Source organism: Grus americana, chromosome 19, assembly GCF_028858705.1.
Source record: "Grus americana isolate bGruAme1 chromosome 19, bGruAme1.mat, whole genome shotgun sequence".
NCBI classification, from domain to species: Eukaryota; Metazoa; Chordata; class Aves; order Gruiformes; family Gruidae; genus Grus; species Grus americana.
The window spans coordinates 3,484,104-3,510,644 of NC_072870.1; the positions used below are offsets into that span (position 1 = coordinate 3,484,104).

General features: G+C 57.5%; 2 protein-coding genes across 12 annotated transcripts in view; both read right to left on the reverse strand.

Annotated features, from left to right (window-relative positions):
- GTF2IRD1 (GTF2I repeat domain containing 1) overlaps nucleotides 1-8,929 on the reverse strand; it is a 67,497-nt gene extending 58,568 nt beyond the window's left edge. The window contains exon 1 of the mRNA XM_054847814.1: nucleotides 8,551-8,929. The gene's annotated coding sequence lies outside the window, so the exon portion shown is untranslated. The remainder of the gene's footprint in view (nucleotides 1-8,550) is intronic.
- Nucleotides 8,930-15,348: 6,419 nt separating this feature from the next.
- Nucleotides 15,349-26,541, reverse strand: part of CLIP2 (CAP-Gly domain containing linker protein 2) — a 101,014-nt gene continuing 89,821 nt past the window's right edge. For 4 of the 11 annotated variants that reach the window (XM_054847179.1, XM_054847180.1, XM_054847177.1 and 1 more), the window contains one exon: nucleotides 15,349-16,308. In XM_054847179.1, coding sequence (XP_054703154.1) covers nucleotides 16,075-16,308 — 234 coding nt within the window. In that variant the 3' untranslated portion in view covers nucleotides 15,349-16,074. The other 7 variants (XM_054847183.1, XM_054847186.1, XM_054847182.1 and 4 more) reach the window with 4 other exon arrangements.

Consider the following 26,541-nt stretch of genomic DNA (forward strand, 5'->3'; position numbering starts at 1 on the left):
AGGCAGCGATAGGGCTGGATTTCGGCAGGTATAATTCCCACGGAGATAAAGACCTTGTTTTTCAACAAGCGGCGGCACCGTACATAAATTACAACAGCAAACACGGGGAAACAAAGAGGTTTTCAAGAGAGCACGTAATCCTCGGAGGGGTGGCTCGGGGAAAGCCGCGGGGCGGCTGCAGGAAGACGATGTGGGAGAGACGAGGGGCTAATCTGGTGCTCTCCCACCTCCCTGTACAGGAATAAACCTTCGGACAGGTGGGGAAAAAAAAAATAACCCACCCGAACGAGAAATATTTGAGGGGGCCGAGATCAAGGTGAGATTTTTCACAACAGTGCCTGCTCTTCCCTGCGGCAGGATCCAGCAAGGAGCCGTGGGAAGGGCACGGATGGATGCTGGAGCCGTCCCGGAGCCAGGTCTTTGCTCCGGGGGCTCACACGGGGCGGGCTGGGGATGCACCGCACCGGATCGGTCATCTCATGGGACCTCAGGTCATGCTCGCCTGTGTCTTTTTTTCCCCTTTCTTTTTAAATAAAATAAATAAATATGACCTGACACTAATTCTAACGGTTTTAATAAATGTTTAATGTCCCGTTAAAGGTCGCCCGCCTCCCGCTCCCACCGCAGATCTGCGCTAACAGCACACGGGCCACCCGGTTTGAACCGCGCTGGTCCATGGGGGTTCCAGCGCCCGGCACGCTCCTCTCCCCAGCCCGGCATCTCCCAAGAAAGCCGTCGGGCGGCAATGGCGGGGGCCGGCGTGCGCCAGAAACCTGCAGCAAACCCCTCCTAACCCCCCGCTTTCCATGCGAGCCCCCGGCCGAGCCTCATCTGGGGGCACAGGGGTGTTTGCAGTTTGGGGAACAAAAATACCAAGCTCCAGCTCAGGGTAAAATGCTGTGATTTCACTTAAGGGTTTCTAGGCATTTTTCCCCAGAAAGACGAGATTAAATTACAGCCCGGCGATGCCCCTAAAGGGTGCGGAGCAATTTATTTTCAGTGATCCTCTTCTAATGAAGCTAATTTATAACCTTGTCAGAAGGCGCACGCAGACTTGGGGCACCGGCACGGCTCCCTGCCCCCCGCCTGCCTTTCCCGGGATGAAAACCTCCAACCCAAACCCCAACCAGGATGTTTATTTAAGGCCCAAAACCCCAAAGGCACTTTAAACAAGCAGAGTTCCTCACATATTTTGCCGACCGAGCGCGATCCTTCCTGCCCGCGATTGCAAAAGGGGCTTCCAGCGCCCGCGGGGGTGCGGGGGGTCCCTGCTGCCACCGGGACAGGGTCGTCCCGCCGCTGGGATGGGAGCAAGAGTGATGCTGCGGGACCCGGCGGCATCTTGGGGTGTCCTCGTAGACCAGAGCGTCCCCACACATCGGGGTCTCTGCAGCTCGGCCACGTGGTGACCCAGTTTTTGGGGGACTTACCGATGAGCCTAACGCCATCCCAACAGCCCCCCCGCGCTCCGACGGGCACCGGTCCTCACCAGCTGGAAGGGTTCAACACCTCATCCCCCGGGTCGTTAAGAGGGAGGAAACCATCGGAAAAAGCCCTTTCTCCATCCATGCCAACCGCTTCTGTTTCTCCTAGGACATGCAAGACCCACGGCGGACCCCGGCAAGAAGGAGCGGGGGAGAAGCGGCGCGGCAGGCAGCTCCCACCGCTCCGCCAGCGCCGCGCAGCAGCGCTTTAGCAGATGGTGGATCGTAACATCTTCATATTTACCTAACGAGATTGCTTTATTGTAGCCCTCCAACAATAAAGCGAGAGAGTCTAAAGGCAGCGGCCAACTCCTGGGCTTCAACAACCCAATTGCCAAAAATATATGTATTTTCTACATATCATATATAAAAATCACAATTTCAGAGGTCATGTTAATACACTGATTCCCCCCCCACCACTAAAACACATGTGACTGGTATGCACCAAAATTCAATGTTTTAAACCCTTCCAAGCGCGGGGGAGCGGAGCTGCGGTAAGCGATTTCGGTGATGCCACGGGCGCGCGGGGCTCCAACCCCAAGCCACCCGCCCCACGACAGCGACCGACACGGCAGGGATGGCGTTCCTCTGGGCAAGGACTCTCGTTCGCTGTTTGCATGGCAAACAGGGTCCTAGCCTGCTAAATACTGATGCAATACAAATAATAAAGATAATTCCCACATATTTAATCATTAGCAGAGCTCTGGGTAGAAACGATAATCAGGCCCCTGCTAATTAAGGAGACGTAATCCTGCCTTTCCTACAGGTTTTTCCATCCCTGTCCCCTACCCTGCAATGAACCAAGCTCAAAACCCACCCGATGGGGAGGAGCGTGACTTTGATGGGAGCCTCAAGCAGGTCCCAAAGCCCCACCGCAGCGGGCACAGCCCCGTCCTCCCGGTGACAGGGGACGTATGCCAAAACACCCATGCCGGGGGGCTCGGTGCCGGTCCGGCCCCAAATGCAAACCATCCCTTCGGAGCAGCAGTTCCCATCCAGGGAACAGCCTACCCTCGCCACGCACGTCCCTCCGGGGTCTCTGCTCTGCAGCGCGTACGGCCCAGCGGCCCAGCAGCTCATCCCAAGCCTCGTCCTAAACCTTTCGGCATCCCGGAGGCTCTCCCCGATGGCCGGCGGCGGGCAGGCAGGGGTGGGCAGGCAGGGGTGGGCAGGCAGGGGTGGGCAGGCAGGGGTGGGCAGGCAGGGGTGGGCAGCGCCCGCCTTACTAGCACTGCTCCCGGGTGCCGTCATCGATGCAACGTGCCACGCGTGCTCCCCGGCACCGAGCCCTTATAAAGCGGCCGAGCTTAATTGCAGGCGTGAGGATCGCCGCTAATTAGAAGCGGGGCTGGGTTTGCCTCTTTCATCTGCGCGTGTGGGCGCGGGGGGCTCTGCTCACCCCCAGGGAGCCACCTCCGTCCCCAGCACAACAACCGGAGCCGTCCCCACCACCTGGGGCCAACCCTTTGGTGCCACCAGGCTGGAGCTCCAGCACCAGCCGAGCGACCCGGTGGCCAGTGTCCCAAGGCAAGGTCACCTCACGCAGGCACTAAGGAGCGGGTGGTTTCCCAGGCAGGAGACACGTCCGCGCAGACGCAGCCGGAGGTAAAGGCAAGACAAGAGCTCTGCCGAAACACGGGCACGGAGACATGCTCGTCCCCACACGCCGCCCTGTAAAGATGGGCGAAGCATCTTCTCCCACGGCAACCAGACAAAACCGAGGAGGTCGTCTTCACCCATGCGACGGTGTCATTTCCCCAGCGTCACCTTGCTCCAGAGGACTCCCGCTCCGCTCACCACAAGTTTTCCCTAAGCCAGACTGACCACCTCTACGTTCTTCTAACCAGCAGTTACCAGAGGGGAAAGCTTTGAGGTTTTTTTTCTCTTTTTCCCCCATTTTTTTTAGTGAGGATGAAGGAAGCTGAGGGCTCCTCAACGGCCTCGCCACCGGTGTGACCCACGGCTGGGATCCCACACGTCCATCCCCTGCCTCAGCCAGGGACGGGGCTCAGCTCCAACCCAGCTACCAAGCGCCTCCGCTCACGCAAAGGGGTTCTCAGCCCCCCTTCAAACTACCCCACAAAGCTGCCGGTTAGCGGGGCCCGGGCACCACGCGTCTCTCTCAAAAGCGCGCAAATCCCTCCAACCTCCACCCACCCCTTACAGGGCGGGTTTCTCCTCCAGGAACATCTCAGCTAAGCAGGACACACAACCCTTGGCAGCGACCAGCACCCTCGTGCATCACCAAAAAGTGCAAGAAAACGCTCAAAAAGAAAAAAGTTAAGAAACATCCTGCCCACCAGTCCCCCCCCGCCATCTCCAGAGGGACCTGTGCCCCAAAGCACCCTCTGAGCTCCCAGGTTTTCCAGGAGCGGATCAGCAGGAGGTCCGTGGTGCCCACCACGAGCATTTGCACCCACCCGCTGCCCGGATGGCTCGGGGGCGCAGCCAGACCCCAGCACACCCCACACGGGATGTCACCCGTAGGCAGGGGACGTTCGGGCTTGTCCCCTTCAAGCTGCTGGCGCAGAGGTCCCCGGCACGCAGGTGGGCGCTGGATGACGCGTTTCCAGCACCTCTCGTGGCTCCACACCGACCTCCCTGCCGGCGTTTGCTCCTTTTGATGTCGCAGATTTAAGGAAAATGAAGACGGACACCTCATCCCTCCCGCGAGAGGTGGAGATCAGCTCCGAGGGGGGAAGCCCTGGTAAAGGACGACGCCATCCGTGCGGACACGCAGCGGCAGAGTGATGCTGTTCGCTGGTCCCCTGCTCATCCCACCGAGGCGAATTCTGTCCTTCAACCCCCCAGACCAGCACGGAGCAGAGACGAGGCAACGCGAAGCCAGAAAACTCACGCAGAAGCGGTTTGCGTGCAGGAATGTAAATCCCACCTCGTGTACCGAGCGCTCTCCTTCACAGCACCCTACCTACGGGAAAGCCTTGCTGCCGCCGGAGGCGAGTCCCTCGGAAAGCACCGTCGCAGTGTCTGTGAGGCGGCGCTTGGCAGCAGCTCCCGAACCGGGACGGGACACGGGGGTGTTCCCACAACAGCGATGCCCCCGCTGCTTTGGGGGATTTCGGCGGCGGCAGCCCCCCAGCTCAGCCCGCTGCTCCACCACCACGGGGGCAGCACGCAGCGGGGCCGAGCGCCCACCCGGAACCACTCGACGTTTTTATCCTGGGCTCGAAGCAAATGAAACCGACGGGGCTGCACTAAGAAACGAAGCATCGAACTGGTGAGCAAAAAAAAAACCCAACCCCAAGCCCCCAGTCCATAACGCTCACCTGGACCCCGGCCACCGCGCAGCCCCGAGCCTCCCGCAGCTTCTGACCGGGCCGGGGGCTCCTGACGTGGTTTTAAAGACAATGCTTCAAGAGCTGTAAATACAACACGTCCTGCGAAGGGAAAGGCTGCAACGGGGCAGAGCGAGGTCCTGCGAAACCTTGCTCCAGGCTGCAAAGACCCACCGCCTCTGACCAGGGCTGCTCTCTGCCCCCAGCCCCGCCGCTGGGGCCACCATCCAGATGGACACCAGAGGCCCTTCCCTACAGCTTCCAGGTGGGCTCTTCCCAATAAATGAATCAATAAATACATTTTTAGCTCCTGGATGGATATCTCCATCCTTGGAAGGAGCTCCCAGTAGGTCCTTTCCTCTCCTCCTCCCTGTCCTCAAGGGGAAAGCTTCTGGTGGTGGCAAAGCGACCTCACGTGCCTTCAGCATCTGCCTCTGCTCCCCGCAAAGCTCCGGAGGAGGTTTGTCATTGCCAACGAGATGCAACGCAGGCAGACGTAGCCGAAGGGCCAGAAGCAGAGCATGGACACCAGCGCAGCCCCTCGCCCACTGATCTCCTTCCCCAAACCATCACCCACCACCTACGCCCAAGCCCAACCATCCTGGGAGCAGCAGTCCCCATCCACACCTCTTCTTCCATGACGAGCCGCCACCACCACGTCCACCCGCCACCACGTCCACCCGCCACTGGCGTCTGCGAATGGACACCAGTGGCACAAGGAATAACCGTGTCCGTCAGCCGATGGGCAGGGCAGGGCGCCGCTGCCCAAGCTGGGGACAGCCAGCGCAGAGCCCTGCGCCCACCCCAGGGGTGAGCCCCGCAGCGGGCAACCGGCCGGGGACGAGCCTGGCCAGAGTCCCTCCGCATTCCTCCAGCCTGGCCGATAGGGTGCAGCCGCCAAGATTCCCAAAGGAAGTACAGGGCATTGATAATTGCTGAAAAAAATCTGAGCTATTTCCTGCGGGAGCAGCAGATGGGAATCCCCCATTAGCTCCAACAGTGAGAAGTCACTTGTTTCGGTCTGGGATTTTTGGGTTTTGGGGTTTTTCTCCTTCCTTTAAGCAGAGCATCACTCAAGTCATGTTTGATGCGCATCACGCACACCACAGCTGGACTTGCCACCTCCACGCTGGCCCCAAAGCCCACCCTCCTCGCCACCTCCTGCCCACGGACGGTCCCGCCGGACGCCTGCCGGCACCGCGCCGGGCTCCTGGGACAGCGCCAGGCTGCCAGCGAGGGCACCACATCTCTCACCTGGGCTGGTAGGGCAGGTTGCTAAATACATCCCTGAGCAGGTTCCTTCCCTCCTCTCCTGGCTTCTCATTAGCAAACTTAAATGAGCAGCAACACATCAGCTCCTCCGCCAAGACGTGAAAGCCCTCCTGGGAGGGACAGCAGAGGGAGGTGGCGGTGGCCACCGGCGCGTCCCCTTCGTCACCCCCCCAGCTCTTGCAGGCACCCTGCGAGGGCAGCTGCCCGACCCCTTCCCCTGCCCGCAGCCAGTGGTGACGCATCCTGGGAGGGTTCACCCCCAAAACACGGCCTTGAAAGGCAACGCCAGCTCGGACAGCAGCGGTGCATGGGAAAGCCAGCGGCACAGCACCAAACTGGGGCACCCTGTCCCCCGGAGGTCACCAGGACCCCGGCTCTGCGGGGGCGAAGGAAGAGGAGTGGGGGACTCGTGGGCGGCCGCAGAGCCACGCTGCGCTGCCACGGTCAGAGGCAACCCCGACACCCAGCTGGCTGCTTGGTATCGCCCCGACAGCGGCACATGCTGCTGCGCCTGGGCTCGCTGCTCCGGCGGTGGGGGGATGCGGGACGCGGCAGAGGCCCCGAGCCGTGGCCTTTAGCATCCCAGCCCCTTGGCCAACACCGGGGTCGGGTCTGATGCCGGCGGCCGCCGCACCGCCGTCTCATTTCCGAGCGAGCGCTGTGGCAGTTTCCACAGGAGTAGGAAATTCCATGGGCTCAGACGGGCAACAGCAACATAGTGGGTCCGGCCGCATCAGCGGGGACCGGAGACCCGGGATCCTGGGGAATTAAAGGCGCACGTGTCCTCAGGACTATGCCCCGGCTGCAGCACTTCCAGCAGCAACTCTGGCAGGAGCAGTGCGGGGAGCAGACACCCCAAAGCCGGGGGCTCCCATCATGCAGGGCTCCGTGCTGACATCCCCAGGCAGCCCCCTGTCCGGAGCTTACACACCGACGCCTGACGGATGTGGCAGGAGGCCGAGCGCCCGACCCCGAAGCGCCTGCGACACCCAGCCCCACGGCTCTGCAGCGATGCTCGGTGACACCAACGCCTCCCAAAGCGCTCTCACCCAGGTGTGCCCAGTGCCCGCCGCAAACACCCAGGGATTACCTGCGCAGCACCGCTGGGTCTGAGACTCGCTCCGATTTACAGCTTATGCCAGAAAAACCCACCGCCAGCCCCGCACAGGAAGGACAAGGGCACCGGCTCCCCGGGGAGCAACTTTCTCCCCATCACGGTCATCCCTGAGCACCGAGAAACCTCCGCTCGCCCCCGCCAGCACCGGGGAGCCGCAGAGGACGTCTGTCCCTCCACCCCACGGGCCGCGGTGCCGAGGCCGGGTTATCAGCCCAGCCGAAGCCCTGGGCGCTTCGTCAGCTCAGCCCTGCGTTTCTATTTCCAGCCGCGCTGCTGCCTTTCCCCGCGCCGGCAGAGAGGGAGGCGAGCCCCGGCAAAGCCCTGCTTGCAGCTTCCCTTCCTGCCCGGCACCACCAGACGCAGCCGGGGCAGGTGGCGGCCCTGGAGCTGCCCGAGGGATTTGGGACACGGTTGCGGCGGTGGGCACGAGGGCCAGCCCGACATCCCCTGCCCGACTGTCCCAGCACCCCCAGTGCTATCGCTGCCCCCCCCCAGCCCTAGTGCTCCCTGCATCCCCCTGCCTCACCACCCCAAGCACCCCTGCAGCACTATCGCCCCCAACACCTAATGACCCCCCCAGCCCCATTTCCTCCTGACATCCCCCGCAGCCCTGATGGACCCCACCAAGCCCAAGCCCCACCATCACCCCCCGCCTTCCCCCCGCCAACCCTAATGCCCCCCCAGCACTCCCCCAGGCTTGACGAGCTCAACACCCTCCCAGCCCTAATATCCCCAGCATCTCCTCCAAGCCCTATAGCCCCCCAACGTCCCCCCAGCCCTAATAGCCCCCCAACATCCCTCTTGTCCTGCAGCATCCCCCAGCCCTAACGCCCCCCTGCATCCCCAGCACTATCCTGCCCCAGCATCCCCACTGCCCCCTGCACTCTCCCAGCCCCATGAGCCCCGCATCCCCCCCAGCCCTATCACCCCACAGCATCCCCCAGCCCTATCACCCCTCTGCGCAACCCCAGCACCCCCCAGCCCTACTGCCCCCAACACCCCCCAAGCCTTGATGCCCCCTGCACCCCCGCAGCCCTATCACCCCCCAGCAGCCCTAACGCTCCCCTGCATCCCCCCCCCAGCATCCCCCCCAGCCCTAACGTCCCTCCGCACTCCCCTAGCCCTAACGAGCCCAGCACCACCCCCCCCAGCCCTATCCCCCCCAACCCCTAACACCCCCCTGCACCCCCCCCAGCCCCATCGCACCTAGCATCCCCCAACCCCCGCATCCCCCCCCCCCCCCTCACCCCTCCCCCGGCGCTCCCCACCGCCACCCCCAGGACCGGGACCGGGGTGGTGATGGTGGTGATGATGGGGGGGAACCGTGAGGAAGGAGGAGGAGGGAAGGGGAAGGGAAGGGGGGGGCAAAACTTTTCCTTACCGCGGGCGTCTCGGGCGCGGCGCTCCTGCCTCCCCCGGCGAGGCTGCGCGGGAGCGGCGGGGGCGGGCGGGCGGGGGCCGGGATGGAGCCGCCTCCTCACCGCCGCCTCCCGCCGCTTCCCTCCTCCCCGGGCGGAGCCGGTACTACCCGGTGGGGGGGCTTAAAGGAAAGAAGAGAAGGGAAAGGGGAGGAAGGGAGGGGGTGTTTAAAAAAAAAAAAAAAAAACCAAAACAAAAAAAACCCACCCCAAACCCCCACCAAACACCCCCCCCCCCGGGCTGGGAAGGGAGAGCAGCTCTTTGTTCTGTAATCCCAGTAAAAGTGCCAGCCATTCGCCCCGCCGCTAATCCCAACCCCGCTCAACGGCACCATCCATTGGCTGCCATTTACATACGGGATTAACCAGCCCGATAACCGGACGGGGGGGTTTAGGGGGGGGGGACGAGCTGTGTTAAAGCTTTTCATACCGCGCCGGGGCCGTGCCGAGCCGCGCCGAGCCGTTCCGGCTCGGCGCGGCTCGGCACGGCCCCGGCGCGATGGCCCGGTTGGGTGCTGGGGGGGGGGGGGTTATAGGGGTGCTGTGGGGACCTGTCGCCACCTGTTGGTGTTGGCACGGCTGGGCTTGGCACGGTTTGGCATGGTATGGTTTGGTATAGTGCGGCCCTGGTAATGGTTTGGCTCGGTTTGGTGTGGCATGGCGTGGCTCGGTTACAGGTCGGCTAGGTTTCGCTCGGCTCGGCTCGGCACGGCACGGCTTGGCGAGGTTCGGTCCTGCGCAGGTTGGCATGGCGTAGCGTGGCTTGGCATGGGCTGGTGTTGAATGGCTTGGCGGGGCATGGCACGGTTTGGCACAGCCTTGGCCCGCGTGGCTTGTCTCAGCTCAGCGTGGCATGGCTTAGCCCTGCATGACTTGGCATGGCATGGCATGTCTTGGCACAGCCTTGCCCTATATGGCCTGGCTCGGCACAGCTTAGCTCAGCACGGCTTGGCTTGGCATGGCATGGCACAGCGTTGCCCTACGTGGCTTGGCTCAGCACAGCTCGGCATGGTATGGCATGGCTTGGCACAGCTTAGCCCTGCGCAGCTCAGCACAGCACAGTTTAGCACAGCTTGGCTCGGCACGGTGTGGCTTGGCATGGCACGGCTCGGTATGGCATAGCACAGCTCAGCTCCCCACAGCCTTCCCCTGTATAGCTTGGCTCAGCTTGGCTCGGCATGGCACGGCATGGGTTGGCATGGCGTAGCACAGCTCGGCTCGGCACAGCTTGGCTCAGCACGGCGTGGCTTGGCATGGCGCGTCATCCCCGGCCGCCCCTGCCCGGCGGCACAGAGGCCGGGGCTGCGTTTGCCAGCCGGGAAGACGACCCGCGAGGAGGAAATGATTCTTTTCCGAGTTCCTCGCTGCATATGAAGGAATGGCAAATTAAAACAAATGAAAAACTATTAAAAATAACTTGACAGCGTTTTAACCTCGAAAGTTGGGAAACTGCTGACAGTTTTTTTCCCTTTGAAGCGCACACATTATGCAGCTGCTCCATTAGCTGGATTTTGTTTTAAATAAGTGATGATTTATTACAGCTCCGGGGCCACGGGCAGAAGAAAACATTTTAAGAGAAAACACTTTTTTCCAGTTTCTGGAGGAGCGGGGAAGGGGGGTTTCGACTCTGCCGAGCCCCGCGCAGGCGCCCGGCACCCCCCGCCTCCCTCCCCGTGGCATCAGGCCTGGCAAACTCATTGCACTGGTAACGGCAGGCTGGGGGATGCGCGGGGTCCCACCAAAATCCCAAGAGGGATGAAGGGTTTGGTGGGACGGGGCTCCTCGGGGCAGGATGGGTCCCACCGGGGTGGCCGGAGCCGGTCCCCGATTCTCACCCGGCATCGGCTGTCCCTGGGAGCATAAATGGTGAGTGAAAACACACCTGCTGAATAATTAAATGCAAGATCTTACTCTGAAGAAAGAAATCAGGGCATCTTTTGGCTAATTATCTTTAAGCCAGACCCAAAAACAAAAAAATCCACCAAAATTAATTTAATTAGGTCATGCGAGTGCAGGAGCGGAACAAGGGGGAGCTGCCTGCGAAGGACGGGCTCTCGCCGTGCCTCTCCATCGCCTCCGCTGCCGGCCGAACTCCACGGCCCTTGGCCAGGGAAACCTGTGCAATTTAAAAAAAGGGGGAAAAAAGTGGATTTCGATGCAACATCCAGCTGCTGCAGCTGTGCGTGTCGCCCTGCTCTGCGCCCCGGGCAAATACGCTGCAGGGTGACGCTTCTCGGGGTGCTCCGAAGGACGCCGGCACTCAGAGGGGACCTCGGCAAAGGGTCTTTGGCCAAAGACCACCGGCTGGGTCGCCCCAAAAGCCCAGGGAACGGTCGCGCCCTTTGCCTGGCTCCAGCAGAGCCCCCAAGAGCTGGTCTCACGGCTGGGAGCCTGGCGCTGAGCCCCGGGGCTTGGCTCTGGCTTCGGGGGCCCCGTTTTGCTCCTCACTGTTGGGGACCGTGAACCCGAATAAGGTCGGAGACCCGCGGGTGCCACCTGCGGTCACCAGGGTGTTACCGGAGAGCTCGGCCCCCGCAGCCGGCAGCAGCTCCCAAGGGAGCTTCTGCTTCGGGCGCCGTCCCCGGGCAGGGCTGCGAACGTTGGGAGGGGGAGAGGCCAAAAGGAGCCTGGAATTTGGAGAGGGAGCCTGGGAAGATGGCGTGGAGGAGGATGGGCCGCGGGCCGAACCGTGGGAGTGCCGGGAGGGATGGGCCTGGGGACGTCGGGGGGCTGTGGACTTCAGGGGGCAGGCGGGCCGTCTGGTGGCACCCCAGATGTGCTCCAGATGTTCCGCTGGAACCGCGTCCCCCTGAGCCCTCATCCTCTAGGGATGCCCAGGCTTAGTAAAAGGCCGCCTGCTCCAGCCAGGGGACGGGTGCGATGGCTGAAACTCCCTCGTGACATTTTCACACCTATGCCCATCTCTGAAGGAACCCACCACGCGAGGATAAAAGCGGGGCAAGACATTTTATCAGGGGGGCCAAAACGATGAGCCGCACAAAACCCGTCCGACTAGGCGAACGGCGTGCGAGGGATGGTTTAATCTGCTCTATCTGCAGCAATAAAGAAGTTCCTTGTCACAGCGCTGACAAAAGAAAAGGCAACATCGCCAGAAAACAATCCTATCTGCAGAAAGATTTCTCTCTTTTTTTTTTTTTTTTAATTTGTTAATTAGTGACTGCTGGGCATCACAAGAATCGTTGTTTTCTCTGATATGCTGATTTCTTCTGTCTCTCGGTGGAATTGGAGATCACAAAAATTAAAAAAAAAAGAGAAAAGCTGCTTCTTTAGAAGAGGGAACGGGGAAAAAGTTTTAGTAAGGTCAGGAGAAATTTAATTGAAAGAATGAGTTTATTTCTTCTTTCCTGGAGGGGTATTGTGTTCTTTTGCTACAGCAAATTGCTGGTTAAACCGACCAAGGCAAAACAGAACGGTTTTTAGATTACAGATCAAAGAGCGGGACGTTTCTGGAAGCCCCCCCCAACCCACCGCTGCCGGGCCGGTCGCGGGTGCGGATGTGGGGAGCGGGGCCGGGAGACGCAGAATCCACGCGAGGAAAAGCCCGGAGGAGAAAGCGCTGGGGTCTGCGGCTCCGGGTGGGCAGCTTTGAGGGTTGGGGGGGGAAGAGCTTTTCAAGCCGTCGCTCGCACTTGGAGGAGCACGACTTTGCACGCAGCGAATTAACCGCTGGGTTTTGGGCTGTATCTGCAGCGAGTCCGTCCTGCACCGCAAACGGCTGCTGCGGGGAGAGCCGTGCACCGAGGCGGCCAGAAGTATTATCAATTCTTTTGCAAGATAGACGCTATTGAGTAAAACTGGCAAGGACTCCCTGCAAAACCTGAGCTGGTACCTATTGGTCCCAAACATATTGGTAGAAAGATCAAAAAAACCAAACCCAAAACCCCCAACCCTGTCTCGGTTCCCTGCCTGCTGGGGCATCGCGGATGGCTCCTGGCGAACGTCGACTCTGCCTGCCTGCCTGCCTTTAACAGATCTACCTGCGGCGCCAGCTGCCTGCGGTTGTGCCGTCCTTCGGACGCTGCGCTGCAAGAAGAGTTTGCTCCGGCACAACAGATAAAAATGCTTTTCCAGTTGTCTTGCGCGCAGCCCTTGAATTATTTCCGTGTTAATGAGAGTCTGGCGAGGCGGTCGCGAACCGGAGCCTCCGGACAGCGTCCTGGGAGCAGAGCAGGGACATTCCCATTTTCCAACCCCCTCATTCTTCCTAGGACATCACCTGGCAGGAGGAAAGGCCCTTGCGTTGGCACCGGGGGTTTTTTTGGCTCATCAGTGCAAGGGTTGGAGGTGCAAGAGCGCCCGGCTCTCCCTCCCCACGCGCTGCAGTCCAGCACCACGCCAGCCCCCCCGGGTCTTTTTCTGAATGAGATGCTTTCAAGATCTGTAAATATTAGGCAAGAAGTGTTGTCCCAGGCTCTCGCCGTGCCACACTCGGCAGCGCCCGTTCGGGGCAGGGAACGGGCAGAAACCTGCTGCCGGGGCGGTGGGCAATGGCACGGCAGCCCCTGCCCAGCACCGCAGCCATCGAGCCCTGCTCTTCCCTTAGCTCCCGTTTCTGCAGCGCCCCGTCCCAAACGGCCTCGTCCTCCCCCCCACGCAGGGGACACGGGGGACAGCCCCGTCCCTGCCTTTGGCACAGGTACCGGCAGCATCCCGGGGGGGGGGTCCAACAGCCCAAGCCTTGGCCCCAGGGTCCCCTCTGCAGACGCCAGGCACCCAGACGGGACCGGGGAGGCCCCGTCCGTGGGAATCCCGCTCCCCGGTGTGAAGGCGGGCGTTGGGGTTATCCCCGCACCGTGTTTTGGCCAAGAGCGTCACCTCCTCCCGCTGGCAGGGCACGAGGGGGAGTGCCGGCCCCGCGCCCTGCCCAAGGTCGGGCTGATATTCATATATTTTTAATCAAACCCGCAGGTCAGGTTACAGCCCCAGCCTTTGAAATCGCCACGTAATTTCACGGCGAGGCTCCGGCTTTGCCCGTCAGCACCTTCCCTGCGGGGCTGCAGCCCCAGCGAAGCTCCTCGCCCCCCATCCCCTGCCCAGGCTGCTTTCACCCTGCCATTGCGACCCCCCCAACTCGCTGCCCGGCAAAGCCGTCCCCGCCGCAGGACCCGCGCCCTCGCAGCGCACCCGCTTCCACGCTGGCGATGAACCGAGAGCATCGGTTCTCTGCAGGCGTGGGGTCTCGGTGCCAGCGCCCCCGCGGCGCTGCCGGCCCGGTGCAGCCCACCGGGCGCCCACCCCCTCGCGCCCTTGCAGTGGCAACGCCAAGGGCAGGAGGCATTGACATTCCCGTTGGATCCGCGCAATGCAAAAGTAAACTTAACGACGTTATCCGCCGATCTGGTAATTAATACCCTGGATGCTTTTTATTGGAACGAGTGAGGGCCAGGACATGCCGGGGGTTTTAATGAAGGGCCGTGCCGGAGAGGCGCGTCCCCCCGGTTTCCCCTGAGCCGGGGGGAGGCTGGGGGGTGGTTTGGGGGTCAGGGGGACTGCGGTCTGCATGGGGTGCCTCGTACCCCATGTCGGGTGCCCCTGGGGCGGTCCCAGCCCTGCACCCACCTCACCAGCCCGAGCGCCCGGCTCTCCCTCCCCACGCGCTGCAGTCCAGCACCACGCCGGCCCCCTCCGGGTCTTTTTTTTAAATGAGATGCTTTCAAGATCTTTAAATATTAGGCAAGAAGTGTTTTCCCAGGCTCTCGCTGTGCCACACTCGGCAGCGCCCGTTCGGGGCAGGGAACGGGCAGAAACCTGCTGCCCGACAGCGCCAGGGACACGGGGACCGTTTCGCTCCAAAACTGCTGTAGCTTTAGTTGATCCCGCTGCTATTTTTAATACAGATGCCTTATTGAGATTCAAATGAATGTTTCAAATCCTCGCTCCTTTGCATAATTCTTTTTAATTAACACTTCAAAGGTTTGAACACAAGATCTGTGCTATTTCCCTAACGAAGTTGACTGAAGCTCCTTTCCCCCAAAGCTCCCCCACGACGCTTCCGAGGGCCAAAGGCAGGGACGGGGCTGTCCCCCGTGTCCCCTGCGTGGGGGGGGGGACGAGGCCGTTTGGGACGGGGCGCTGCAGAAACGGGAGCTAAGGGAAGAGCGGGACTCGACGGCTGCGGCGCTGGGCAGGGGCTGCCGTGCCATCGCCCACCGCCCCGGGCAGCTCCGCACACGCCGGGTGGCAAAACAGCCTGAGCTTGGCACAGAAATCGCGGCATTTGAAGTGAATACGGTCAAGGCCATCGCTCCGCCGGCCACTGTTCTAACACAGCCGTGTCCCCCCGGTCAAACAAAACCTCCCCAAAAAGGAGCACCCCCTCTCCAGGGTGCAGTTTGATCACATTTTCAATCTTCTTGGCACCGAAAATGCCCAGAGATGCCTTTCTTCCGTCTGAAATTGTACTTGAAAAATAAAACCCGAAATTGTGGCAGTGTCACGATCACTAGTGAGAGCTGGAGCTTTTCCTCAGCTGTCCCGGAGAGCTGGGAACGATGCAAAGCCCCGAGGACAGAACACAGGCACAGGAGAGAAAGAACAAACCCGGGTCCCATCCCACCTTCCGCCCGTCTCTGTACCCACGGGGTCCCCCGTCTTGAGTGGGAGCAGCCCCACTTTGCAGGATCGAGACCCTGAACAACAGCGTGGTGCAACGAACGGGGAAATGAGCTTCAGTTTTAATTCCTGCAAGTGCAGAAATGATTAGACACAACAAAATTGTATAATTAGGATTTAATAAGAGACTGTCCCAGACATGCAAAAGAAGTAGGTTAGACAGCGGCCTTTGTTCAGCTACAAAAGACATTAATTTGCAAATACTCTTAATATTCATTTTTTGTTATTTAGACTGATATTTTGAAAGTCTCCGATAAAATGAGAAATCTGGACTAAGCATTCCAGTTGCATTTCCAAGCGCAGGAATCCAGCTTTGATGTTCCCCTTGATAACATCTTTTTAGAGCCTTGACTGCATCAAATTAAATTCTGATTACCCTGATAGTGCAATACAGCTTCCAAATGTATTCAGGTGACTTTTTGTTCTGGAAGGAAATTAGCTATTTTGACAAGGATGCTTGTTAGGCAGCAAAGAGATGGGGAGGAAACAGCCCTGCCAGGGAAGCAGCGCGTTCCCAGCCCCGATTTTGGCCCTGGGGCTGTGGGTGCTCCTTCGAGCCGGGCTCGCTGGTGTTGGGGCTGCAGCAGGGAGGGGACGCGGGCAGCCCCTGCAAAAGCAGAATTGCACTTTCGGTGGCCCGCTGGTCTCCCAACACCAAGCACAGACCCGGTACATCCGTCCCCTGCAGAGGGGACATCCCAAAGGGACATGCCCTTGGGTGGCAGGTGCTGCAGGAGCCTGGACCACCGGTGGCCGCAGGATGTGCGGTTGGAGCAGGTGGTCACATCCATGCAGAGATGTCCCCTCTGCGTGTGTCCCCGTGCAGAGAGACCACTTCATGTCTCATCCCTACCTCACCCCTGGATTAAACCCATCCCTGAAGCACCCATCCAGCTGTGGGCATGAGCACAGCATCCCAGGGGGATGAGGTTCCGAACATGGATGAGGAAGGACATCCCACCCGTCGCCTCTTCTGAGCCAGCCACGATGCCCCAGGAGCAGGTCGGGAACGCCGTGCCATCCTCACCCCCTCCATCTTCACGCAGCAGTACCGCTCCCCGGCCCGGGCTCCGCTCCTTGGCTGGATGCTGGGATGAAAATAAAGTGCAAATATTATTGTTGGCAGAGATTACCAGCTCCCCCACTGTGATTTAGACATCTTTAAACTTCATGTTTTATTAATCCTCACCGTACGATTAGCAGCACCGAAATGCGACGTCTGCAAACAAAGCATGCGCTACGGTGCTATCTCTGCGAGATACCGGGGCTTGATGGTAAACGTGTTAATGAATTATATAGGTGAACTACGTAAAAGGTGGAGCTGAAGTCACCTGCCCTGTGCGAGGACGTGGCGCTTGTGGCCTTTGCCCCCTGCGCCGGGCAGCCCACCCCCTGCCCGGAGCTCAGGGAAGGGCCGGCGTGATGGAAAACTTGGTGTTTTCTGCCAGCTGTACTGGGGAGAGCCTCCCGTCCCCCAAAACCCGCCCTTCCCCGGCGCATCTCCCCCCAGGAGCGTCGGCTGCAAAGAGGAGTTGCTGGGTGACCTCGCAGCCAGCGCGGGGACAGCTCGATAGGCGCCGCCGGAGCGGTCGTCCCCTCGCTGGCAACCTCGGCAGCGAAGAGGGGACCGATGGAGCAGGGGGTCACAAACCTGGCAGCAGCTGTTTGGGGCCAGGGCTGAGCTGGGACAGCCCCACGCTGGAGCTGCTTGGCTGGGGCAGGATGCGACCCTCCAGCGCTGGCCAGCTGCAGCGTTTCAGGACCTGACGCAAGCGAGGAGTGGCAGCATTTTAAAGCAAAGGGCAGGGAAAACAGCGACTTCATCAGCTCCCTTCCCCAGCACGGATGGTGGCCTGAGCCTGCATGGACCTTTCTGTGCCCGGAGATTTCTCCCAAGCGAAGTTCAAATAAATTATTCTCCTGCCAGCCGCTGGAGGACAGCGAAGCACGCGGCGGCAGCATCAGATGCCATCAGCACCCGCTCTAGAAATAAGCAATGTGGTGACCCAGGGACCCGCCGCTCTCGCCCGGCTATTTCAGGAGATCCTGAGCCCCTGCAATGCACGAGGCTGGGGAGCTGGTGAAGAAACAGAAAGTCTAAAGTTATTTGGTTTTGACAGCAACTCTTACATGCCTTGAAAAAATAAACCAGCAGGATATCACGGACCACGCTGAACAGACCACGTTACAGCTCTGGAATAAGGCTGCGTGGCCAGTTGTCATGATGTTCTTGCTAGTCACCTGAAATTTTCTTGGGGTCTTGGCTCTGGAATCGACCCATCACCTACAAACCTCACCAGCTCTTTGGAAAGAGTCTAAAACTTTCAGGTAATCCTGGTGGCGGAGAGTTTTGTAGAAGCCCAGGAAAAGCAGCAGCCAGGAAGCAAAGAAGAAAGCATCCCGGTTTCTTCCTACAGCTTAAGAGAGCTGGCAGTGCTGGGAACCCCCTGCCTTTCCGTAAAGGATCTGCAGCCCACGGGTGCGGGAAAACGCTGGAGGAGGAGAGATGGGTGTTTCATTGCTGTATGAGGTGCTGCTGAGCCGGGGCACAGGCCACGGGCAGTCAAGGAAATTCTCAACTAAGAGATGCTGTACGTGGGGAAAAAAGCACCAAGCCCTGCAGTAAACTCCCTCAGACTTGCCCCGGGGGGGGGACAGCGTAACCCCCCGCTGCTCAGAGCGCCCATCCGGGCACGCGGTGGGAATACAGAGGAAGAGGGGCAGGAGGCCGGGCTGGGGAGCAGCATGGCTTACCTGGGCACACACCGACCCCGCCGGCAACCGCAGCTCCTCCCTGGAACCACAGCAATCCCCGTTTCCCCGCGCTCCGGAGGCCTGCAGTAAGCGAGCTGGGAGGGATGGAGGTGACTCAGCCACCGCCTCTGCCCCTGCAAAGCCAAGGTGGCACCTCTCGAGGTGCGCAGGACGGAGCCGAGCCCTGCGACTCTCCTTGCCCGGGGGCGTTGTGGATGCGTCAGAGTGGGACTGGGGGGATTAACAGAGGGAAAATAATCACAGATTAATAAATAGGGTTATTGGGAGATAGCCGAGAGCAGCAGGCAGGGAGAGCCGCCCCAGGAAGGGGCCGACGTTCGGTCTGGTTGCCCTCGCCTCCAGCACAGGGTGCAGAAGAGCAAACGCTGCACGTCGGCTCCCGGTGCATCGCGTCCCCAGGACGGGGATCTCTGGGGCCTCCCGGCTGTTTGCAAACCCTGCTCTCGGCAGAGCCCAAACGCTGACGGCTCCAGGTCCCCGCTTTGGCTCAGGGCAGGGGGGAACTTGCCCAAAGCCCCACATTTGAGCTGCGAAGGGAAAGCCCCCCCCGCCCCCCAGCCCTTCCCATCTCAGCACGGCGGGTGCACTGCAAACACCCTTAACACACCCCCAGCAGCCCCGGGGTGCCCGACTTCAGCCACAGATTTTATTGTTTAGTAACGAGCTCACCACACCAGCAAGCCAGGACAGGGGTTGATGGTACATGAATACATATCTGTAGTAGTTACACAGACTGAGATTTGTACAGCTTTTGTACAGAGGAAGAAATAAAATGAATCAAATAACAAAATAGACATTAGCAGTCAAACCTTTTTTTTTTTTGTCTTTTTTTTTTTTATATCATACTAACAAAATCTGATAGCCAAAAAATGACTAAGCTACAAAATTGTGATACATACTGTACGGGTAAAAGGTTATCATCCATTTATACATCTAGTATCGTCTTTATTCTGGTAACTTACATGAGGCCTATAGGATCTTAGTGTATTAATAATTCCCTACAAGATAGTGCTGAGCTGCTAAAGCTGCCGAACAATGGAGTACTGGAATTTTTGTTAAGACTTTTACAGTGTCGTTTGCATCATTTTGTTTTAACGAAACCCTCATGCATCTCTACTGCAAGCCAGAGGAACCGCTGGTGGCTGGGGGTAGGCAAGAGCTGTAAAGCCTCGGCGGGCAGCTTGGCACCCGTCGTTCAGTACGGCACCGGCACGGTGCTGCCCCTTGCTCCAGCTCTCTGGATGCTGTAGGAGGGATAAAGCTGAAATCACCAACCAAGACAGATTCTTTTCCCTTTGGTTTAGAGGGTTAGAGAAGAAACCACTAAACGTGGAACAGTCTCCATTTCAAAGGCTTTTTTCTTTTTTTTTTTTTTCTCTGGGTAACGTCTCAGCCTTCAGCAGAAAAGCATCACTAACCGTTGGGGTAACGCAGCTGGCCGTGAGGGATGGTCTCACAGCCGGGGTGCTGGTCCTTCCTTCCCTCGGTGCTGAGGGCTTCAGCAGGATGCTGAGCACGTGCGTGGCTACCCCCTGCTCCCCACCTGCAGCGGTGCTCTGAGGCACGCTCCGGATGCAAAACCGGCATGGTACGCACGAGGCAGGAGAGGGGCTGGGGAGAACGCAGCCCCCCTGCGCCAGCTCCCAGGATGAAGATAAGGGCAAGGCTGACGCCAACGGGGGAGCGAAGGCACAACCAGGAACCAGTCCCTGACCGACAACACGAGATGGCTGCATCGCTGCTCCAATGCCCTTGAAAGTCTCCCCCAAAGAACCAAGCCAGTAAGACCAAATATTGTGAAGTACTTTATACACCACCACATAGGCAAAAATAGCAATTAAACGTACAAATAAATAGAGGGGCTGGGGAATCGCTTCCTTGTCCTTTCCAAGTTTGTCCCTAGTGTGGTCTCTCACAACCTCAGAAGGGCAGCCAGAGGCGGGTGCCCTCGGGAAGCCTGTGCCAATTTTGGAGAGGGAAGATGCAGCTGGTGCCCAAAGCCCCTCCTGGCCATTTTATACAGCATTAAGCTGAAACCCAGACGACGGGTGCGATAGCGTGTCCTGCTGACGCTGCAGTCAGTCCTGTTCAGGGAGCAGCTCCCATGGACCTGGCTTTGCCCCACTGCCCATTTCGGTGCAGCCCTGCAACAGCCTCCATGGAAAAGCCAAGAAGTGCCATCAGCTCCTGGCTGACCCTTAGGGACCAACACAGCTATTTACAGCCAGAGAAGACCATCAGCACCAACTTTAAACCTGCTTGGACCCATCTGCTGCTGTTCAGCATCGTCACCCGAGCTGACTGGGAAGAGCCCCAGGTCTGAGCCGCCCGCCGAGGACGGTGCCTGGAAGGAGACAGGAGCCAGAGACTCCTCCAGCCTGAACCACTGCCACCCTGACAACTTCGGATCCGATTAATGGAGCCAAATACATGGTCCCCATAACCACTCCTGGGGGGATCCCACCCTGTGCAAAGCCAACCCTTCATCATCAAGGGAGGTGGAAACCGCAGGTATCTTTCCTCTGGAGATGAAGGCAGCTGGTCACAAGTCACTTAGAAGACTATCAGGGAAATTAAGTTACAAACCAGAACGGGCTCTCCCACCTGGGCTTGGAGACAGGCGGCACTGCAAGCAGCACTCTGCGTTAGCTCCACTCAAGCCAGCAGGAGCTGCAGACGTGATTTCAGAGACCGTCCGGCCAACAGGAGCACTGTGGGAAACACCAGCCCTAAATTCTTAAAACCAGCAGCTCCCAGTCAGGCGTTCGCTGCGCGGGCTGTAACAACAAACACTCCCTCTGGGATTTTCCTAAATCACTTAGGAGATGAATACACCAACCGGGAGGATTTTGGAGACCACCCCTTATGATCCCCTGGAAAGTCCCTGAGCTAGGCAGAGATGTAGCAATCTTCCCGGTGATTAGTAAGAGCTGATTAAACACTTTGACAAGGCAGGATGGGATTCCACTTGAATTATTTCCAGCCAATTAGGTCCCAAGCTCTGCCTCCCCTGCCGTGCACCAGATCTAAGCTGTTTTCTGCCTTGCTTTACTCCCCTGAAGTCACCTTCCTCTCTCATCCTCCCTTTGAATAGAGGGAGAGATTGCCAATCCTGCATCAAGCGAGCAGTGTCCAGTATCGTATTGTAGCCTAGCAATGTCCTCCTCACTGCCGGAGCATGGCCAGGAAGCCCAAGCCTTTCCCAGGTTACTTCTGGCTGCCCATTATTCAAGGAAGGTGGAGCCTCGCAAGCCACCAAGAACGAGTAACATAACTTTGTAGGAAATCAGGGCAAAAAGCAATGAAGCTGACATGCCGCGACGATCACCTGCTTGTGTTCTGGCTCAGATCTCCTCCCTCAGTGGTCTCTTCCATCTTGTTTTCTTTCACAAATGCCCCATCATAACACAAGAGCTTCTGAAGTCTGGAGGAGCTGGGCACAAACTAGGGGAAGCCTGGTAAAACATTGCTGTGACTTCCCTGTGGTACCAAACAGTGAATCTGAACTGGGCTCTCTCACACCTGCAGGACCATATTTATCCCCTTCCTCCACGCTAATGTCCCTCGGGAGCTGTGCTGCAGAGCTAGAGAGAAGACTAAAGCCTTCAGAAGAAGGAGCAAGACCCTTGCCTGGGCCTGCATTGCTGCGTATGGACACAAGAACCGTGTGGGCTCCAGTCTCGGGTTCCTTTTGCTCCAAACGCTCATGCTCAGGTCATGCACAGAGGATTGCTGTACCCACCAAACACAGACAGCCACTCCTGCATGAACACCCACAGCAGCACCTTAGCCTCCTCCATTCCCAGTAGCAGGGGATGGACATCACACTGAAGAGCCAAGGATAGCTCTGGAGAACGGCCAGGCTGTTAAATTAGCTGTTGAATTAAACAGGCAAGGAAGGAACCATCTCCTCAAGGCATCTGTCCCACAGCGACCGCAGCCAGCATGGAGCCCTCAGATCCAGCCATCTGTGGAGCCCTGTGCTCAGAAAGGCCCAACAAAAGGCATACGAGTCAGGGCACCAGGCTGGGCATCGCAGTGATCTCTCTGCAGGAAAAGGCCAACCACACCTGAGTGAGGTGTGCCTGTCCCCAAACTCAGAGCTACCACAGCTCCTTCCCCAAACAGCAATGGCTGAGGAACGAAATAAATACCCCTCTGAAATCGGATTATTTCCCACGACATGCTATGATACAAGTACTAAGTGCAGCCTCCATGCTCTAGAACAGCGATGTCTTCTACAAGGCGAGGAGGGAAACACATCCCCACACCCTGTCTTCCTCAGCCTACGCGTGCCAGCATGAACAGTCAGCCCAGCAGGTTTCACTCGCTTGTGCAGGTCTTCAAGACACCAGGGTGGGCGGAAGGGAAGGGACGGACCAGGTGGGAAGCGTGCAGCCTCTGGGCACGCGCTTTGGAGTTGAACACCACAGGCAAAGCCCTTTGCAGCTCCTGTGGGGTTACTGGGACTCGCTGACGCTTCAGCCACCGTTTTGGGGCAGCCGTCATCCAGACCACATCAGCTGGTGGGACAAGGGCAGCTCAAGCAATACAAATTCCACAGTTAAAACCAATACGGGTAAGAAACCAAACCCAGAGAGACCTTTCTGCTCCCTCCTGGAACAATGGCTGTCTTGGAAAACTAGACTCCAGGATTGTCCTGATTATATCAGTTAGTACATTATAAATATTGTCCTGCTTTAAAGTGAAAATACTGTGTCTAGTCTTTTGGAGGTGCTAAAGCCAGATGGGGTATCGTTTTTCCTGACACTGCACAGGAGCTGATACTGGTGTGAAATGATCCTCTTCACCTCTTCTCTATCAGAGCTTCTCCTGGAAGAAAAGAGATCTTGTTAGGCAAAACGAGGGCAAGCACAGAGAGGAAACCGAGGCACGGAATGGGATGCCCCCAGGCCTGCCATGTCCTGACGCACCGCTCTGCCTGGTAAGTCACATTGCCTCTTCTCCAGGCTGGCCACCCTGCCTGTGAGGAAATCAAGTCTGAGGCTACAGATCTTGCCCTACATCATGAAAACCAGGGGACACCAGGACAGCACGTCCCACAAATGCCACCCATGTAAAGGTTCTAGCTGGGGCTGCCAGGAGAAGAGTCACACAGGCACTGACCCGGGAGACTGAGGGGAAACTCCCTTCCCACTGCTTCTGCCAGAGCAAGCACCCATTGCACCTCAGCGTGCATCTCACTAGCACCCTCTCGATGGCTTCAAGTGGTTTTAATGGTAAGGTCAGGTTCCCACCACGGCTGGGAACTGGAGTTGTGCAAAGCCCCTTGCTTTCGCTGTGGGAATAACACAGTGAAGCTCTGCCGGCAGAACTGCCTCCATCCAAGAGCTGTGCCCAGCACAGCAGGCAGGAAATCACATGAAGCAGTCACTGTTTTAAACAACATTCTGCTAATAACTTACCTCTTGCTTGTGGGATTTATCCTGCTGGTGAATCCCATTAGCAGACCCAGAATTTCCAACAGTCTGCAATGGAGAATGGACAGTACTTACTGAAGAGGGACGCAGAGCCTACAAGCACTGAGATCTGGCAAGACTGCCATCTCCTTCCTCAGTGCCCACTCCACGCAAGGAAAGGAGAATGCAAAAATCCCACCCCAATTTTGGCAGGAAGCCTCCTGCCCTCTGCACCCTGGCCAGATCAAGCCCCCGCTGCATCCTTTCCCAGCTACAAAACATCCCCCAAGTTCCTCATGGACACAAACCCACTCTTCACTTCTGACTCTTAAATCCTGATAAACAAACCCTCAGCCAAGGGCAGCATTAGCTGCAAAACACGGCACAGTGAACATCCCAGCAGTGAAAAGGACATTTGCCATTCCTCATTTCCCGTCTCTGGGGACAAGTCTGGCAGCCAGGACAGGCTGTTCTATCTTTATAAAGCACAAGAACTTTTAAACATTTATAATGTTTCTTTAGCAGCTTCTAATCTTTTCTTCTTCAGCTTCAAAATGACAGTAGAACCAGCACAAACAAGAGCAGAGCACTGCAGCCTGCAGTCATGGCATGCCAGATGTCAGCTGCTTGGGTCTCGGTAATCAGATTCACGGTTGTTGGTGAACTGCTGATGGCAGCAAAACCAGACGTGATGGGGAAACAAGACTGCAAGGTTTAAAACCCATCATTAGAGGAGTCCCAGCTACCTGGCTTCCGTTCTTACCGTGACCACAAAGGTGCATAATCAACCCTATGGGACAGAGGTTTAGTTTGGGCAGGAGAAACAGGCAGAGATGCAAACCGAGCTTTGCTCCGAGAGCCTGAACTGTTTGCCAGGTGGTGAATCCTGCCCGGATGGATGGCCAGAACAGCGCGCTGTAGTGAGTCTGGTTTGGGTCTGCACCCACGACCACAGGTGATTCAGGCCTTGCGCGACGCAAATATCCTACTTGCAGCACACCCGATCTGGGCACTAAGCAGCTATCAGATACCAGGAATTAGGTTTGAAATTTGGTCTCAGTACATGGTCACGGTAATGAACAAAGTGGTGCAATTTGGTTGAAATTAAATAAAAAAGCTCTCAGAGCAATCACCGCAAATTCTCCAAGAAAAGGCCCGAGTGCCAAATCCCTGTTGTTTCCTGCAAAGTTGCGAAATCAGGGTCTCCCAAGACATGGAGAAAGCAAAGATCCTCTTCCTCTATTACAGGACAACTACTTTGCAGCTGCAGGCATGGAAACAGCACGGCAGCAATTACTCGACAAGGAGACGAAGACACAGTGCCGCTATGCTCCCCCAGCTCCTGCACCCCCTTGTCTGAAGCAAGGCTGGCCGCGTACATCAAGGGCTGCAGCGCGCGGTGGCTGACGAAGCCTGCGAAGGGAGGGCAGCAGCAGCTCATGGTAATTAGAGATTTCCTTCTTGAGCGTACTGCAAAGTGAAGGCTCTGCAGACAAAGGGAGAGTGATGCCAAGGCAGATCCCTGGGCAATAGCTGCTGCTGTCAGAGAGGAGACGGGAGGTCAGAAGGTAGCGCAGAATGGGTTACAGCGGAAATGTGGCTTCTGGGGAAGAACCATCAATTCCCTAACTATTGCACCAGGATCTCTTTAGGCCAGCAATGTCCTCAGGCTCAGTCTGAAAGCCCCTGGTTAACAACTCCCCTTCATAAGGGGAAGGATGAACAGATATCATACCGAAACCAGGGAGCTTTGATCCCGACTTCCTTGTAACTAGGCACTTTAAAAATCTGACATCAATAGAAGTTTGAAGCCTAGCTTCCCACAATAATCCTCCGTCTGTCTCTCAGTACCATGGTTCATAGTTGAAGGCATAATACTATCTTGTCGTATCTCTAAGATTTCTTAAGCATGAAAGTATCAAAGTAATACCAGGGATAGATTAGCTGACCTCATGAGGTCCATTCCAACTCACTTTATGTAAGATTAGTTATTTTCTACAGTTGGGGAAGAAATAATTACCATCTGCACCACCTCTGGAGACAGGAATGCAAAAGGGAAGACTTCCTGTTCTCAAGGGACGTAGCATTAAAGCAAACAGAGAATAACTTTCCCCACCCCTCCCATAGCTTAACAGCAGCTGAGGTTGTCATGATGCATTTTCATCTGACACACAGCAATTACCGCAGAAGCTAAAGTCACTTTGGAGGTACTGACAGGATTATAGTACATCTTGGACCGCCACAAACTTGTCATCACGACTACAGCTGTCCTGTCTGGTGCTGGCAGACGGCTGCTGCCACTGCACCGCGGGACGTACAAAGACTGTCTGCAACACACAGATGCTCAGCTGAGCCAGCAGAGCTTTCGGGGCTGCGATTTTTACCACGTACCCTCCCTCCTGACTGCGTCCCTGCAAGCACTGCTGCGGTGTAAACAGCCACTTGGTGTGCCTGCAAACCGTGCAGAAGACAGTGTTGTGGGAGGAGGAGAAGACTTGATACCCCCACATTACCTACCACAACACACCTCTGCACCTGCATCAGGGAAAACGAGCTCTCTGCCCATTCTCTGTGCCTCGTGGCTTGTTCTGTACTATCCTAAGGTGTCTGCTGGAATGGGAATTGCAGCTCATTACTGCAAGAGAAAGACATTTTTCAGCTAAGAATTTAAATGAGCAAGTACAAGAGGAGCACTGGTGCATCTGGGCTCTGAAAGCCATGACCTGGTTGCAGACACAAGAGAAAATACAGCTAGAAGAGTAAAAAAGGACACGAAGCACAAAGCTCGGCACAAGGAGCAGGTTGCTTCACAGGAGGAATCAGTCAGGGCTTAGACTCCACAGGTACAAGACAGAAAAAGCCAAACGTGGAGAGTGAAGTTATCTGCAGCCTCCAATTTCATAAAGAAGGTTGCAATACAACAACAGAAGCAGTTTTGATTTTGTCAGAAGAAACAAGGGGAGACCAGAGGAAACTGGGAAGGGAAGATAGCAACTGGAATGGGAACGTTCATGCTTCATCAGCAAACCCTGATCAGATACAGAGATGCCTCTGAAAAAAAACCATTTTCCCAGTCACCTCCAAAGCTTCTGCTTATGGACTGCAAGGAAATAAACCTCTCAAAGA